The following is a 16,855-nucleotide window of genomic DNA, read 5'->3' as shown; positions in this document are numbered from 1 at the left end:
TTTCTTAACCTAAAAGCAGCAAGAATGACTATTGAACATAACTCTGAAGGAAGTGCATACACTTAAATAAATAAAATAAATACCACTAGCTGGGAGCAACTTGAGTAAAAAACTTGATGTATATATTTTGTCAGGTGCACATTATATGTTGCAGGTGATGTATTCTTATAAGGGCCTCTGTGTATGTTAATAATGGGACAAACCACAAGCTGTTTAAAGTTTTAAAGATTATAACAAACAGCTTGTATTGAGCCCAGTAACCACTGCAGATTGGAATATATTTATTTCATGCAGTGCTTGATAGTTCGGCAGCTGTGTGGTTTCTTGTTTGTTTTGTAGCAATGATAGCTCCTGGACCACCTTTAAAAGGAATCCCATGTACACTGCATTACTCAAGATGCAACCTAACTGTGAGGCATGGATAACTGGTTCCATACTGCATTTAGAGGAAAATAAAAGTTTCTGTACTCCTAACTAAACAAGAAATAAATAAATAAACATCTGGTAAGATGCTAATCCCATCCATATATGACTAAATCAGATATTTGGGGTTACATCTGAACCATCCCTATGTGATGAGGGAACAGTATCATTTTCTATTGCATAGAGCTTGGTGTTTTGAAAATGCTTTTGCAGTGTTTTTTCCAGCCTTTTTAAACACCAGAATACACTATCCACCAATACAAGATTTTTAAAGTGAACAGCTGAAGTAAACATAGCCAATGAGAAGGCTTCCATTTTGGAAGAAATGTATTAGTTTTCTTCTTTTTTTAAAAAAGAATGCAGTTATCTTTCAAGTTAATTTGAAAGAATTTAAGTACAAATATATTGTGATCTATACGAATGAAGTCTACAATTTTGTTACAGCAGTTTTATCTGCCTTAGAGACTTCAAGGGGGAAATGTAAAAAAGAAGCATTCACTGTTTCAGTTGTTCCCTGATAAACAGTCATCTTAATCTTGTGAGGGTGGTATAACCTGAATATCTGGAAGGACTGATGATCTTCTTTGAGAAGTTGATTCTGACAGTGGTACCTGTTGCGTAATAAAAGCGTAGACAGGAATAGTTCCATCCGTGCTGAAATGAAAAAAGCAGTAAGATCAGTATACTTAAGCCAAAGCATTGTCCTCTGTATCTTCAACCTACTGTACCAAGTCTGGTCATACCTAGGGCAGTATTTTAACCCTTAATCACATTTAGCATGTATCACATGATACACACCTATGGAAGTTCCCTTTCATGGCCAACTTTTACAGAACTTATTACTGAAAACTCTTATGTTATTTTCAGCTATCAATGTGATCTTAGAGGCCAAATCACAGCTTTACCAATAAAACTGCTAAAGCTCATCATTAGCTAAAATTTGGTGCAGCTATTACAGTATTGTAAAAAAAGAACACTACTAGAAGTTAACATTCTATAGTGGTTGGAGAGTGGTCCAAGTATCACAGCTCCTACCTAAACCAATACCACCATTTAAAAACAGATGTGCTCTTACAAGTAATTCATACCGCTCTTACTCAGAAATGTATTTTTAGTGAGACACCAATGAATTAATTAATCTGTTGCCCTCCCTCAAATTCAGAATAAGGTATGATGACAAACTAGCTTCCATATGCAATTTACAATCCCTAAAATATAACATACCACTGTGAAACTCAAGAGTGTAAGAACATTTTCTCTGGCCTTGAGCCCAGATGTAATTCCTATTTAATTCATATTCTTGAATTATGAATGCATAGTCTTTAACAGATTTTGTATAAAGCGCCTTATGATTTTGGATACTCAGTATCCTACAGGAAGGAGTAAGCTCTGCTATACATAGCAGTAAACATGCTTCCTTTTTAATAGAATGATGATATGTTGGTACATTTAAAAAGTTTTTTCTTAAGTTACGGATTTTCAGGGCTTAACTTTTTACAACTTGATTCAGAAATTAGTTCATGGAGCCACAACTTGAACTGGTGTCATATGCTGGCAAGTGACAGCTTTTTAAAAGTGCCATCTTATACAGACATCTACAATGATATGCTAATAGAATGGTATGATGCATCTTTGTATATATAATCTGTATACTAAAGCAGAGGTCTCCAACCCCTGGTCTACGCCCCCATGCCAGTCCATGGCCTGAGCTGGACCGGGCTGCGGAGACAGACCTCCCACCCCACCCCTCACACGCACTCACCCCCGCACAGCTGATTTGTGCATGCAAACATGCTCCAGCACACCAGTGCAAGCACCGTGCCGCCATTTGCGCAGGCACATGAGCGCCTGCACTAGCGCTGTGCCGCCATTTGCGCGTGTGCATGAGCATGCGCTCATTCACGTGCGAGAGAGAGCGCTCGTTCACACGTGCACACAAGCATGGGGGATGCCCCGCCTTCCTCAGCCGGTCCGCAGGGTGAAAAAGTTTGGGGACTCCTGTACTAAGTATAACAGAGATAGATTGGCAAATTGAATATCTAGGTAGATAAACCATGCAGTTTTACTGGCAGTTGCCTCTTTCAACCTCTAGCATTAGCCCTAAAGTAATATTGGCTTGGTAACTTTACGAACATAGCTTGTACAGGAAAGCCTAAGGTTCTAAGAAACTATATGAGAGTCTGATTGAGATAACTTTGATTTATGAAAGAAGAATATGCTTCTGACCTGAAGACCACTCATAGAAAAAAGCAAGCTAGTATGTACTTTATGTGAAGTGAGCAATGTTCCAAGCAACAAGCCAGAAAAAAACCACACTCTTCTGGACTCAAGTAAAGGTAATAAATGAAATCATTATCACCTCCACTTTAGCTCCCCTTACATCAGAGGTCCCCAACGCCAGGTCTACGGCCCGGTGCCAGTCCGTGGCCTGAGCCGGACCAGGCCACCGAGACAGACCTCCCATCCCCCGCACGCATTCATCCCCGCACAGCCCATTTGTGGCTGTGTGCATGCTCCAGCACATCCGTGCAAGCGCTGTGCCACCGTTTGCACATAAGCGCACATGCACCTAGACAAGTGTGGCCGTTTGCGCACGCGCACGAGTGCTTGTGTGCATGCGCAACCAGTGGCACGGCACTCACATGGGTGTGCGCGCCCTTTTGCACACCAAAAAAGGTTGGGGACTGCTGCCTTACATTATTCTGCTGAAAGATGCACACGATGGATTCCCATGTTAGTGTGATCAGCAGTCACATCTACACAACCAGCCACACATATACATTCCTTATATTAATCCAGATTTCAAACAAAACAAAAAGCCATTCTTTTTATATTGTATACTCAAAGTCTGCTAGAAGAAGATAATTGTAAAACGGGAAATTATATAATTTCTTACCCAGCTTTTGTTTCATCAAAATGAAAACTGGATGGTGTCATGGGAACCAAAGCTTGAGCATATTTCCTATGAAACAAAAACAACCAGTAAAATGCTTAGTTAGTAGAGCTTTTGGTGTGACTTCCTCCATGCTTCATCCAACTTCCACTGTTTATGCAAGTTGGATGAAGCATTACTTATTATCAAACTCCTAGACTGTTGTTTGGTTGTGACTCAAATATTTCTCATGAGAAACCACTGGCTCACCAATAAATAAACCTAAAATTTAATCATATTTTTAAATGTTAAGTTTTTCTGAGTGAAAATAACTTTTTTTTAAATTAACACATGTGAGAATGTGCTAGAAAGGAAGTTGTCAGAAACTGAGCAAAATATTTTTTTAAATGCTACTATCTACACTTCCAAAGTTTTTTAATGAAGAAAAGAAAATCCCCTCTGGAATTCTAGTTCATTGAGTCAGAGCTGATTTCTTTACCAGTACTCTATCAGCAGGCATTTGAACAGCTGCTGTATGGACAGCATTGTCTATTTAAGTTGAAGTTATTGTACTTGTTTTAGGATGTGTTTTTCAAAAACCAACAGAACAATTTCCTGTGGAAGTATTAAGTATATGCAAGTCTTAACGCCACAGGTAAATAGGAAGATGTCTTGCTTTGTCTAAGATGAAACCTTTAAAATGTTGATCTGGCATTCTCCAAGGACTACCACTTAGCACTAATCTAGTCCAGATGACCACAAGGAACACTGGGGAACAGAGTAACAGTGAGATTATGTCTCTTTTTGAGTCTATCAGTCTCACTTCCCTTTCTTTTCCTGACACTCTGAGGAGCGGTCATATGCATTACAAGTAGGATTTAAGCTTTCTTTTCTTGTGTATTTAACTTTCTTAATAAGGATTAGTTGTTAACTGATTTATTGTAGGACTAACAGCCCATGGCTGAAATTCTATTGCTTAGCATAGCAAGATACAACTGAATAGGCCCACTGAATCACTGGAACATATGGAATTGATTCACCAAATCCCCACTGAGTCAATAGGCTGATTTTAGCTGCAACTTACTACACTAATACTGTAGTAGGAAAGGCTGCATGGATTTTAGCCACCTGTCTACACAGAGGTTATTTTGTTACTCAGAGAAACCTTACTCATAGTACAAAACTTTTTTCCCCTATCACCTTGTGAATGTTCGCCAAATATAGCACAATCTAATGGTTTTATTCTGAAAAGTTCAGTGGTGCCCCGCTTGAAGACGATAATGCATTCCGTTAAAATCGCTGTTAAACGAAATCGTCATTAAGCAGGGAAAAAAAACCAATTAAAATGCATTCAAAACCGGTCAATGCGTTCCAGTGGGAGAAATACCTGCTCGTCCAGCGAAGATTATCCATAGGGGAAGCCATTTTGCATTGCTATCTTCCGGAAATAGGTCCGGAAAACAGCAGGAAGCCATTTTGAAAACCCGATGATCAGCTATTTGTAACCATTGTGAAGCGAAAACTCGGTTCCTCAAGCAGGGAACTGATCGTCGTAAAATGAAAAAAACCCATTGGAATCATCGTTTTGCGATCGCTATAGTGATCGCAAAAAACTCATCGTCAAGTGATTTCATCGTCTAATGGGGTAATCGTCAAACGGGGCACCACTGTATATATTTTACAAAGAGTCAGAAATAGGCATTGGCCAGTATGTTTTCAATGTGGAACCAGCCAAATTGTATTCTGAAAGTCATCAACAATATAGAAGGGCTGAGAGATGTGCAAAATGCATATGTCTGAGTCAGTTCATGCCTACTCATCTATCACAATAGTTTTTGTGTGTGAACAAACAGACAAAAGTGATATCATGGGCCCTTTATGGATGTGTATGAGCCCTAAGCCATCTACATACATCTTGGAAAACACATGAAGTTGTTATTTTCTGGCCCCTCTACCTCTTTCTGAATATAGCTATGATGCACAACAATGATAGAAATTTGTCCTGTTAGAAACTATCCTTGTTCTTATGCACCATCAAGTATCTTCTGATGTACTGTGACTCTATGAATAAGTGACAGCCAAAATGTCCTGTCATTAACAGCCTTGCTCAGCCCTTAGAAATGGAAGCCTCTAGCTTCCTTCATTGAATCAATCTATTTCATACTTGGCCTTCTTTTCCTTTTATGCTTCCCCCCCAGCACTATTGTCTTTTCCAGCGAGTCTTGTCTTCTCATTGTTGGAAGAATTAAAGTAAAGCTTCCCCTTGACATTTAGTCCAGTCATGTCCGACTCCAGAGCACAGTGCTCATCCCCGTTTCCAAGCCATAGAGCCAGTGTTTTTCCCTAGACAGTTTCCGTGGTCACATGGCCAGCACAACTAGACACGGAACGCCGTTACCTTCCCATCGAGGTGGTACCTATTTACCTACTGCAGGGGTCTCAAACTCAATTTACCTGGGGGCCACTGGAGGCAGAGTCTGGATGAGGCTGGGCCGCATCAGATTTTCCGCCAAGCTGAGCAAGAGCCCACTCAGCAGCAACAGCTACTCCCACCACGACAGAGGATCAAACTTTGTGAGGCGAGCCCAGGAAGCCTCCAGGGCTGAGGTGGCTGAAGCAGGACGAAAAGGAGGAGGAGGAAGTGCTGAGGTGGCCACTGGCTGGGCTGGTGCTGGGGGTACCGAGAGAGAAAGAGAGGCAGAGAACCGCTTCCCTGGAAGAGGCGGTGGCAGCTGCTGCTGGCGGCTTGGAGGCGCTCTTCAAGGACAGGCCGAGAGCGAGCTCCGCTGTCAGGCATCGCTCAGCAGTGGCTCGGGCGCTTGGGGAAATGGGCTAGCAGCACACCTCGCTTGCTGGCTCTCCCCCAAGGCAGCGCCTCTTGCACCCTCCATCTGGAACTGCAGCCTGCCAGCTGGCAGACAGGCGGGCCGGCTGGCAGGTTGCAGTTCTGGATGGAAGGTACAAGAGGTGCTATCTTGGGGGAGAGCCAGTGAGTGAGGCAAGGTTTTTTTTTTTTTTATTCTTGACAGCAGAGGATGCGTGGGCACTTTAGGGGGGCAGGCAAGGCGGGGGCCACAAACTATCATCTGGTGGGCCGCACATGGCCCCCCGGCCGCATGTTTGAGACCCCTGACCTACTGCAATTTTAATACTTTTGTAAGCTGCCTTGGGTCCCTGAATTAAGTGAGGGACAGGATTTAAATTGAATGAAATAATAAAATAAAAATTAAGTTAGATAGTCAGTGTCATGTACTGGATGGACTAGGACTCTGGAGAACAGGGTTAGAATCCCCTCTCAGCCATGGAAACTCACTGGGGGTGTGGAACTGGTAAAACCACTTCTTCAGTATCTCACTTACCTTGAAAACCCTGTTAGGGTTGTTATAAGTCAGTTCAGACTTGACATCACACAACAAGAAACATGCAATTAAGGTGGATTACCCCATACTGTCCTTAACAATCAAATGCATGATCAATGTGTGGTATAGGATTTTTCCCAGTCTCTTTGTTAAAAATTAAGAGAACAGTTAACCTTTGCTTCCATATCTATTTCTATAGTAATATATTAGGATAAGCCTTTACATTACTATCAGTCTTCATAGTTCTCTTGCTACCTTTCTCCCGCTAATGGATGAATCACTTATGTTCTAAAATGGTCACATTAGGTACTAGAAACAAAACACTACATTTACATTTTGCTCTTAACACTGGTCAAATAAATGTATTACTAGTTTGATCTATTTATTTGGTTTGTTTGTTTGTTTAATGATTACAGTGGTGCCTCGCTAGACGATGATAATCCGTTCCACTGAAATTGCTGTTTAGCGAATTCATTGTCTAGCGAAAAGCATTTCCCTATTGGAATGCATTGAAACCTGTTTAATGTGTTCCAATGGGGAAGAATCGTTGTTATCTAGCGAAGATCAGCCATAGGAAAGCCGCTCTGTGAACTGCCGATCAGCTGTTTAAATAGCTGTCTTGTGAAGCTTAGGTCCCGAAAACACCCGTTTTGCGAGTGCGGAGGGAGCTGTCAAAATCGTTGCCTAGCAAAAATCGGTTTGCAAAGCAGGGACCAGACATTGTCCAGCGAAATTCGCCCATAGGAATCACTGTTTTGCAAATCGCTATAGCGATTGCAAAAAGTCAATGTCTAGCGAAATAACTGTCATGCGGGGTAACTGTCTAGCGAGGCACCACTGTACTTATTCCTCATTATTTCTCTCCCTCTTTTGTAGTATGACCTTTGCTTAGCATGAGGCTCCCTGCTTTAAATCTTCTCTTCTAAATATAATGTAGAATTCTGAAAGATACTTTATTTGCTTAGAACTCCTAAGGTCCTTCAGTAAAGAGGATAAGTGTATGGGCTTGCTGGAAAATGCTGTGAATTGTGGTCCAAAAACAAATAAACAATCTTCTCTGAACTTTGAATACAATTACCCAAATCGACAAAAATATTGATTTTTCTGAATCAATACTGATTTTTCTGGAGGTTCAAACTGCATGAGATAATGATTAAAAGACTAGTGTTTGCCAAAACTTACTCTACTGAAGTACTCACAAAAATAAGTATCACCATTTTTTCCTTCAAGTATATATATTCCATCTCTTTTCTTGGCCTTATTGTTTAGCACACAAATGCTGAACTGAGAAACTGTAAGTTACCAAGTGGATGAAATTCTTGCTCTCAGTAACAAACAAAAATTACCGTTGTCTTAGGCCATTCATTTTTGCAAACAGCAACCGCAGTACACTCTCCTTCTGCTCCCAGGTTAATTCAGATATGTCGACTTTCCCTTTCTGAATATTTGTCCTGCAAGGAAAAGTAAGAAGATAATCAAGAAATGCATATCCGAGTGTATAAAAATGTTTTTTAACCAACTCAAAGAAAACTAGTTTTGCAGATTCTACCTGGTTATATAGCCTTGGGGAAACTGAGAACACTGCGTAAAATCTATTACCCATCTTTTGTTTTTGAGCAATTTTTTCATTATTCATCATACTAAATGTCAATACTATTTGTGTTATTTGGCAGCAGAGTATCAGAACATTATATTAAGTATAAGTTTTCACACGGAATACTGTGTTTAGTTTTGGTTATCCCATTAATTTATAGTGCTTACAGTCCAAACATGTAAACACTAAAGTAACTTTGGAAAACGTCAGTGCAGAGAAAGAAGGTTGTCAGCATAGGATACTAAAGAGAGGATAAAATCAATGTCACAAACTAGATATCTTCACTGCAATCATGGTTTTAACAATAGTAGTAGAAGATATGTAGTATGTATAAAACCTAACAGATTCAAAATATTTCTCTTCCTATAATGCAGTGTATTGAATATGTTTGAGAGATAAGGTGATGTGAAGGCAAGTGAGTGACAGTCATATCACAGACAAGAAACAGTTATATTCTTACTCCTGGATGAAAAAACTTTGCAGGATCGATAGACCATTTTTCTGCTACTCTCAAATCTGGCTGATGACCGATCTGATTTCAGGCTGAGATACACAGTGAGACCATTCTTGATTTAATATTGAATTATCTATATCTACACATCAGATCCGGAATTGACAAATGGAAGTTCTGAACCAAAAATACAACCCGCAAATTATTTTCATGTCACCCTCCGCCCTCCCATCTCTGCCAGCAAAACCGTTGATCCTAAGGACAAAAACATATACTACTCCAAATCTGATTGTAAACTGAAGAACAGGCTTTTTAAAATTCAGGACTTTTTGCCTTCAGTTCTGCCTTTTTTTCAGCTGCAGACAATCCTATATTGCTCTGCTCTTGTACTGCCAGCACAACATTAAACAATTTCCTTCGTCATCCCCAAGATATTTCAAGCTGGGATTTCATGACTTCTGTTTCTGAACCAAGGTGACTAGAAACGAAAACGTCTGCAATTTCATAAGACGTACCATTTTTCTGCTTCCATAAGGTCCATTTGCACACTATTTGTGCTGTGCCCATTGTCATTAAAGGTCCTGATTTTGGGATATTCTTCTTTCCCTGCAAATGCCGCCATCATTCTTCTCTGGTATGCAGCTTGGGCCACCTGTTTATAACACTTCCTGCTGGTTATGATCTCCTGTTTCACCTGTTGCAGAGCATCTAAAAAGAAATTTTCTACCTCGGTCCTTTGATCCAAGATATTCCTGGCCAATTTCTTCACTCTGCTTATCTCTCTATCTTTCATCTCCAACAGATGTTGCAGCTTTTCGATTTCTGTCTGATCTGCTTGATTCTGCACTAAAGCTTTTTGTTGTGCATTTTCAACTTCTGATTTAAATTCTCTGGCCATGTGATTAACAGCAACTTCCAGTTTTTTCACCCTATTTTGCAGTTCCTGGATTAGTGCTTTCTGCTGAGTAATTTGCAAGATCTTTTCCTGAACTAAAAGGTCATTTGTCTCCTTTAAAAAAATCAAGAAAGAAAGAAAGAAAAATTGATAAATATTCTATTTATCCAGCTTTCAGTCAATGACATTATTTTAAGGGATTATAAACAAAACTACAAGTCTGAATACATTTCTGTCATAAATTACAGTTCAGTTAATTAGAGTACAGGACATTGTCAATTATGTAAACTCATCCTAGCTGCAAAATGTGCCAGTCTCAGACAAATGGAAGAATACACTGCTGATGAAACTATATATGTATTACCTTCTACAAAACCCATACTGAATCTGATATTTTAAAAAATGTAAGATTGGCTCTTCCTTTCAGTTAATATGTAAAGTTAGTAAATATTTATATTCTGCAGTGAAATGACTAGCTTTTCTTCTAGCCCACAGGCAACTGAAACAGCAAGGGTGCAAGCCAGCTTGACCTTTAAGTGCAAATTTTCTACAACAATTGAAGGGATTAAATCTAAGTTATTTTAGATCTCTTATCACTTCAGTAAGAAACACTGTTTGCATTACAGAATCTAATTTTTTTTATTTATTATGTTTATGTCCCACTTTTCCCACAATGACCTCAAGGGTGTCTATGTGGCACTCCTACTCTTCAATTTTCTCCTCACAACAACTGGGAAGTAGGCCAGGGTCAGAAAATGTAACTACTTTATTCTAAGGTTGTCCACTAAATTTCATGACGAAGCAGCGATTTGAATCCCATCTCCTGAGTCCTAATCATTTTAACCACTAGTGGACTATGAGATGCTTTCTCAGAAGAAAGCTTTCTAAACTTACATAATGGAGTAAGAGCCTCTACTCTCCAAGACACCTGTAAATGTCCACCTACAACCGCTCTGTGTGGAAAGGTACTATGCCTATACAAGAAAGATTTCAGAATGACAAAAGGAAGGAGTAATTAACAAGAACCTTCTCCTGCAAGAGAAAAGCATTGTCCTCTTCCAGTTTTTGCTTCATCTTCTGCAACTCTTCTGTTTCCTTCATGTGGTATCCAAGGGCCTCATGAAGACGAACATTCTCTGTAAAAACAGCTTTTCCAGCATTGTCCAATTGCCTGACCAAAGTCAAAGACAGTCGTTAGTTGACACCATAAACTTTCTATATTAAAACACACATTTGGATCTATGCTTCTTTTTGAAAATCTAGATGAGTTTACATGGATAGCACTTATGGACATATTCAGTGTTAAGGCTATTCCACTATCACTTACTTAATAAAAATGAACCGCCTATGTAGATGTTCCACAATGTACTCTGCTTTAGTATCTTCTTTATGATTAAGGAATAGACAAACCAATTCTTACGCAATGGCTTCATGGTGGGCTCTTTCTGCCAACATTATAATCTTCTTTTCTGCTTCTCTTTCAAGGCGTTGCTGAAATAAAAATTCAACAGGGATATTTGAGAATCAAAGCCAGGCATAAAAGAGTGTCTAGTTTTCAAAACTGTGTGGATAATGTGATGTTACCACTCTGCCTTGAGTGATACTCACTCTTTGAGAGTGATACTCTGGAAGTATTATTGTAAATATTTAGATTTGTCATGGATAATATAAATATTTCCCTCACAGGTTCTTACCTATTTTATTTCTGAACATTATGAGATAGTGTGATACCTTATCAAGAATTTGGATCAGAGTAATATAATATTTCTAATGGGCCATGTACTGTTAGAAACTACAGAATATAACACATTGCTGGGACAGCATACCACATGATCTCCAGTTTGCCATTACAAAAGGCAGAGACTGTTCATTAAAATGAGTGGGCTTTACACCTACACAAGGATGCATTACCTCTTGCAAAAGCTCAGTAAAAATCCATGCAGGTGCCCAATAAATGCTGCACAGTGAGAATGGATAAAGATTACCGGTATACTGGCCTATGTCTCTATTCAGTATATATGCAGGTGATTCCAATATCTATACATGTGTATCTTGAAACTGTGGTGCTTTCTTCACTAAGACTTCCCCATAATTTCAAAGGAAATCAACAGTACTGCCAGAAAAAGCCTTGCTGGGACTGGCTATACTGAAGTAGTTTATCTACTATGCCCTAAGAACTGTACCTTTTCTTCAAGGAATTTCCTCTCCAACATGCTGATTGTTTCCTGGTGTTCTTTTTTTGTGGTATCCAGGGCATCTTTTAGCTATGAATTTAAGAGATTTTTAATTATTATTTTATCCACTGAGAAAATCATTCTTTCAGGATATAATGCCTAATTCCTACCTCATCCAAGCACTTTCCATAGCCCAATTTTTTCTTCTGATTTGTTATCTTTGCACTTTCCGCAGCTCCCGTCTCTTATATAGTTTGCTGACTTCCAAATATTTCCAGGTTCAGTAACACACATTGTGATTATTGTTTAAAAAGTAGCACAGACCCTTATCTCCTCTGTTTTCCAAAAACACTTCCAAGAATGTTACATTGTATAAGACTTTTTTGATTTGAAAACTCTAGAGTCTAATGTTGCCATCATCCCATCCTATAAATTTCCAGCAGAAGCCACATCAATCCATGGCAGGAAACAACAAATAGTCTTATGATACATTAAACATTGATAACATTTTGTAGACACTGGGTTTGTGGACTGCACCCTACTTCATTAGATATCATGCATGAAAGTTTATGCCATTAAGAAGCCACCAAACTGTTGTTTGGCTTGAAGTTAATTTCAATCTTATGTTCAAAACTCAGTTTCAGAAGTTTAATTTTGGCCATCAGGCATAAAGGAATGGCAAAACGAAATACGCCCAGGGCCCCGCTGAAAGTTAATAGACTAGATCAAGAAAGAGAAAACCACAAGTCTATGGACCTAATCTGGCTGGATGGGTTGGAATGTGCCCTGGCCTCCTGGAGTAGATACTAATCATAAACTTACTCCTTCAAGTTCATTCTCCAAAAGTGCCTTCTTTTTACGAAATTCCTTTATCATTTTCAGCTCAATTTGGATTATACCGATTTCTCTGGCCTTTTTGTTGAATTTCTCTTCCATCTCTTCCAGCTGTTTGACATACTGTGCAGCCTGCAATGAGATGATTTTTTTTTTACAAAGGTGAAAACTACTAAGTAACAGCTTAGTAGCAGGAAAATGACACACATACCACTTTGATAACACTCTGATGTGCAGTAGGTTTTAAGACAATAAACACAAATGTCTATTGACAAAGAAAAGGTACCACAAAAAGGCTAAAATAATTATTAACAAAATGAAGCTTCCAAGTTATGGCTTTTTAGGACCGAATAATATATCAGTTCTGCCTACAATTGTATGGATCAACTAGTGGTAATAACTCTGTATTCCTTATTTTAGGTCAGTTTGCTCAAAAGTAAGTTTTATTGAGATTAATATAATTTATTTATATGTAAGTGGGCTGTCCCATTTTATTGCCTTGATGTGAGAATTAGCATACTATGAGCCTCACATGTCAATTTTCCTAGCAAGACAAAAGACCTAGTTATGGTTCTAATCACAATTTAAGATCTCTGCAACAAGTTAAAAGTAGGGCCCTTTGGCTTAATATCTGTATTGCAAAACAGTCTTATCTGATGTGTTCATCTTGTTAGGGTTAAGCCTCAGGAGGTGCTTATTCTGATCTTCAGCACTCCATGTAACCGACACTGACAGAAGAAATGTCCATTCACCAGTTGTTCATTCTCCTCTTTGGCTTTTTCTTTCAATTCATGCACCTGCAGCTTCAGCTTCTCAATCTACACATTGAAAAGAGAAAGTTGAGATAATCTAGCCATTGCCTTCTATCACCAGCTGGGAAAATTCAACAATTGCATAGCACACTTTAACAAGTCCAAACCATTAAAAAGCACTCTACATAGTGTTAAGATGTTAACCATATCAAGTTCTGCTAAGAGTAACCTGTTCTGAGTCAAAACAATTTCCCCCCAATTCCAAAACTGGAGGGATCTGCATTCCTGGCATCTTTAATGTCGAGGAAGCTGTATTTTGCAGCGCTAAAAGTGCCCTACGTTTGCAGACACCGCCAATCTTCCCACACGAGGGTTTGACCCCGGGATTATTTTGAGATAATTTTGCCCCACAAGCTGTAGAGACCACCGTTTGCCTGAGTAAAAGCCAGCAACTCTGAAGTGGAAAGCCTGGCTGAGTGACTGCTCTGTCCCTACCATTTCTTCCTTTTCGGCGTCCTGCTTTTTGAGGAAACTCATCACGTCGACCGTGTCCTTCTCCAGCCGCCGCCGCTGCCGGTCCAGCTCCTCGTTGTTCCGAGCCAGGCGGCGCGCGGCTTCGCGGTATTCCTTGCGGGATATCTCCGTCACCTCCAGCCTGGCCTCCCATAACGCCAGCGCCGCTTTAGCCCGGTCGGCCTCCGACTCCTCCTTCAAGGGCTTCGAATCCGCCCGGCTACTCCCGGGGCCGCCAGCCTTCTTCCCCCTGTGGAAGAGGGACCAACACCGCACCCGTCAAGGATTTGCCCGGGCGGCCTTAGTGGATCACCACCCCTTATGTGCCCGCTTCCCGGGTTACCTACTTCCCGCCTTTCGCCCCTTTGCCTTTGTTTTTTCCTTTCCCCTTCATGTTGTCCGGAAGAGCCTTCCTTCCACCCGGTGTTTCGGTCCGAGGCGGCCTGTCTCCATGGAAACCGGCTGTCGCGGACAAGTGACGAAAGCGGGGTGCCTCCCGGTCGCGACGCGCCGTGTGTGACGTGACGCGCGGCACCGGCGAGATGTGGAAGGTTGAGGGCTTTGACAAGGCGGTGAGTGGAGAATTAGGCACCGGCGGGTGTCGAGGTGTTTTGTTCTTCCTTTCCCCCCTTGCAGGGTCGGGGCTCCTGCTCCGGCCAGCCTCTCCGGCTCTGTTTTTCAACACCACCACCCCGAACCCAACTGCCGCCCTGGCTTATCTTCCGTTGCCTTTGCCCCATTCCGGTTCTGCAGAGCTCGATCACAGGCATATTTGCCACGAATCTTGCAAACAGGAGTTCTTCCCTCAAGACTTGATTTTCGTTTCATTCCCTTGCATACAAGAGCAGATATTCATTTTGGGCATTATTTCCGTTTTAAAAATACGAGGATTTGCAAGCAGGTCGTTGTCAGCAGCACCAGTAAAACACACGCCCATTTCATGACATACAGGTTGATTTCCTCGGTATATAAACCGATCTTGAGAGAAATACTGTATTGCCTTTATACTCCGATTCTAGATATTACAGTACTGTATTTTAGAGGCTCTGCCATGTAAGGCTTTCCACGCAGCTACACGATGTATGGCTGAGGTAGAGCTGTGGATCGGCATAGCGTGGTACTGTATAACAGGATGAAGAAACGGGTTTCTCTGTTTCCCTTAGTCATCGTGAGTTTACTTTGTGCCTTTATCTGCAATGAATATGCAATTTGGTAAATCATTTTCTGACATGGCAGTAATTCCCAGAAGAGTATTTAGTTGTCTGAATTCCACCCCTTGAACTTGTCTGGCATAAAGAACATGCAACCTGGACACCGTTTCTTTGTATTAGATAAATGATAAACCCAGGTTTGTAGATAGTACTCAGCTTAAAATTTAACATTTAACTTGCTTACACAACTGACTGACCAGCCTTGTAGGTTACTGTACACTGGAAATTGAGAAAGAGGTACGTACAAATAGTGACTTCTGCTTGACTGGTTAAATAGATTTTGCGGGGAACGGGTCATTCTGGAAAAGAAAGAAGCTGCCTAAATTACAGCAGTTTAATTGAGTCCATCAGATAATAATAACGAAGAAGGACTGATATATTACTTAATATGTTAGTTAGGAAACGTGATCAATATGTGTGGTGCTTTACATGTGAAAGAGGATGGTGTCTTTCCCTGAGGAGGCTTATAGTATGTAGTTTGACAAGGAATTTACAGTATTAGAAAAGGTAGAGGGACAAGGAAGAAGTGGTAAACGGAAAGGATATGTTTTAATTTTAGTCATGCATAGTTTTGTTATGCATAAGTTGCTTCTGGTTTATGACAACCATGTGAGCTCATGACCACCAAAAAATCCCTGGTCAAGTCTTGCAAACTGAAGCCTGTGGCTTTCTTTCTAGGTCAAGGTTTCTCTTTTCCTTTTGCCTGAACGTTTCCTAGCTTTACTGTAATCTCATAGTATGTCTGAAGTATAATGGCCTGTCATTTTACAGTACTTCAAGCTTGATTTGATCTAGAACTCAGGTATTTATCCCTCTGAGTGTCCATGGTGTTTGTAAAGTTCTCTCTCAATACCATATTTTGAATGATCCTATTTTCTGCTGTTGGCTTTCTTCATTGTTTAGTTGTCATATTAATGTATACTAATTGGCAATACCATAGAATGGATTATCTTCACTTTATTCTCTGGCAACACTTCCTTACACTTAGGTATCTTTTCTATGTTCCTCATAGCTTCTCTTCAAAGTTTTCTTCTGATTTCTTGTTGGCAATCTTTATTTTGAGTGATGATTGAACCGAAGTAAAGAAGATCTTCAACAATTTCTATTTCTGTGCTGTAAAAGCAACCTCTCAGAAAACACTTATTTCCTGCATCTAGAAATCCTTTTCTTTTAATATGGAAAAAAAAATTCCATCTCCTTCCAGAGCTTTTCTTGTGGGATGTTTTTTGTTTCCTGTGACAATTGAGAATACCAGGATGAACTATGTCATTTGGAGGGCAGGAGAAATACAAGTATTATACTGTATTAGTAAAGCTGAATACCGTGAAAAAAGTTAAAATTGAATAATGAATTTCAGCTATTGCTATTACTTTAAAAATTGATTCAGATTATAATTTTGCAGTTCTGTTGTTTCATTACAGTAAACCGTCTTTTCTGTTGCTAGTAGGATGGAGAAGAAATTAATAGTAGTTCAGATTTCAGTTTGTAAATGCTTTCTCTAAGTTTTGTTTTGCTTGGGACTTGTGCGTTAGAAATATCAGGTTTAGGTTTAAGACCAGCTTTTTCATTTTAGCAAAATCTAGTATACAGTACATGATGTTATGCCACCCTTTCCCTCCACAGACATATGGATGAAATATATCATTAGACTGTTTCTTGACTATTTTTCCTTAAGATGACCACTTGATGACTTTATTGTTCTGCATACACATGGGTCAAATTTTATTGGTTTAAATCTAAGTGGGAAAGTGAGACATTACTGCTAAGGGAGGCTTGA

General features: G+C 40.0%; 2 protein-coding genes across 4 annotated transcripts in view; one reads left to right on the top strand and one right to left on the bottom strand.

The window, feature by feature from the left end:
* Positions 1-324: 324 nt before the first annotated feature.
* On the bottom strand, positions 325-14,374 carry BBOF1 (basal body orientation factor 1). Of its 2 annotated transcripts, XM_020807242.3 has the most exons (11): positions 14,215-14,374; positions 13,850-14,117; positions 13,355-13,420; positions 12,591-12,734; positions 11,778-11,858; positions 11,015-11,085; positions 10,621-10,765; positions 9,215-9,708; positions 8,001-8,105; positions 3,320-3,385; positions 325-1,077 (listed from the first exon to the last, which is right to left on the bottom strand). In XM_020807242.3, the coding sequence occupies exons 1-11, from the start codon at positions 14,259-14,261 to the stop codon at positions 954-956; spliced, it is 1,611 nt and encodes a 536-aa protein (XP_020662901.3). In that variant the 5' UTR covers positions 14,262-14,374; the 3' UTR covers positions 325-953. The 2 variants fall into 2 exon arrangements, 1 of the variants encoding a protein (XP_020662901.3); XR_013544784.1 differs by lacking the exons at positions 325-1,077; positions 3,320-3,385 and adding an exon at positions 4,180-5,720 and having other exon boundaries at positions 6,430-8,105; positions 14,215-14,368.
* Positions 14,351-16,855, top strand: part of ENTPD5 (ectonucleoside triphosphate diphosphohydrolase 5 (inactive)) — a 26,240-nt gene continuing 23,735 nt past the window's right edge. The window contains exon 1 of one of the 2 annotated variants that reach the window (XM_020807247.3): positions 14,351-14,439. The gene's annotated coding sequence lies outside the window, so the exon portion shown is untranslated. Of the gene's footprint in view, positions 14,440-15,183; positions 15,316-16,855 lie in introns of those variants that run through there. The other variant, XM_020807248.3, reaches the window with a different exon arrangement.

This window comes from Pogona vitticeps, chromosome 1, assembly GCF_051106095.1.
Source record: "Pogona vitticeps strain Pit_001003342236 chromosome 1, PviZW2.1, whole genome shotgun sequence".
Lineage (NCBI taxonomy): Eukaryota > Metazoa > Chordata > Lepidosauria > Squamata > Agamidae > Pogona > Pogona vitticeps.
The sequence above is the reverse complement of the archived record's forward strand: the minus strand, read 5'-3'. Positions and strand labels throughout refer to the sequence as shown.